The following is a 359-nucleotide window of genomic DNA, read 5'->3' on the forward strand; positions in this document are numbered from 1 at the left end:
CTGTCATTGTTGTATAATAATAACAATTTTCTGAAATGAGTTTTGTAAATTTAATGAAATTTCTTTTTAATAATTCTCAGCACGATTGTTCGTTGGCAAATATTTTTCTGACTCTCGTCGTTCTTGCGTTACAGGCGTTTCTGGAAATGGCAGATGAGAACGCAGCGGCGACGATGGTGAACTTCTATGCGACGTGCATGGCTCAATTACGGGGCAGAGCGGTCTACGTACAATTCAGCAACCACCGCGAGCTTAAAACGGATCAGACGCACACCAACAATGCGGTGAGTACCGAAAACGTTCTTCTCAAAAATAAAATTTCTGAATCGACAAAAATATTTTGTACAAAACCGGAGGGA

At 40.4% G+C, this 359-nt stretch overlaps 1 protein-coding gene across 1 annotated transcript in view; it reads left to right on the plus strand.

The window, feature by feature from the left end:
- heph (polypyrimidine tract-binding protein 1 heph) overlaps positions 1 to 359 on the plus strand; it is a 41,388-nt gene that overhangs the window by 15,450 nt on the left and 25,579 nt on the right. Inside the window, exon 4 of the mRNA XM_026811693.1 lies at positions 135 to 284. Within this exon, the coding sequence (XP_026667494.1) occupies positions 135 to 284 (150 nt within the window). The remainder of the gene's footprint in view (positions 1 to 134; positions 285 to 359) is intronic.

The sequence above is a fragment of the Ceratina calcarata genome, unplaced genomic scaffold (genome assembly GCF_001652005.2).
Source record: "Ceratina calcarata isolate Rehan_Ccalc_2016 unplaced genomic scaffold, ASM165200v1 scaffold234.2, whole genome shotgun sequence".
NCBI classification, from domain to species: domain Eukaryota; kingdom Metazoa; phylum Arthropoda; class Insecta; order Hymenoptera; family Apidae; genus Ceratina; species Ceratina calcarata.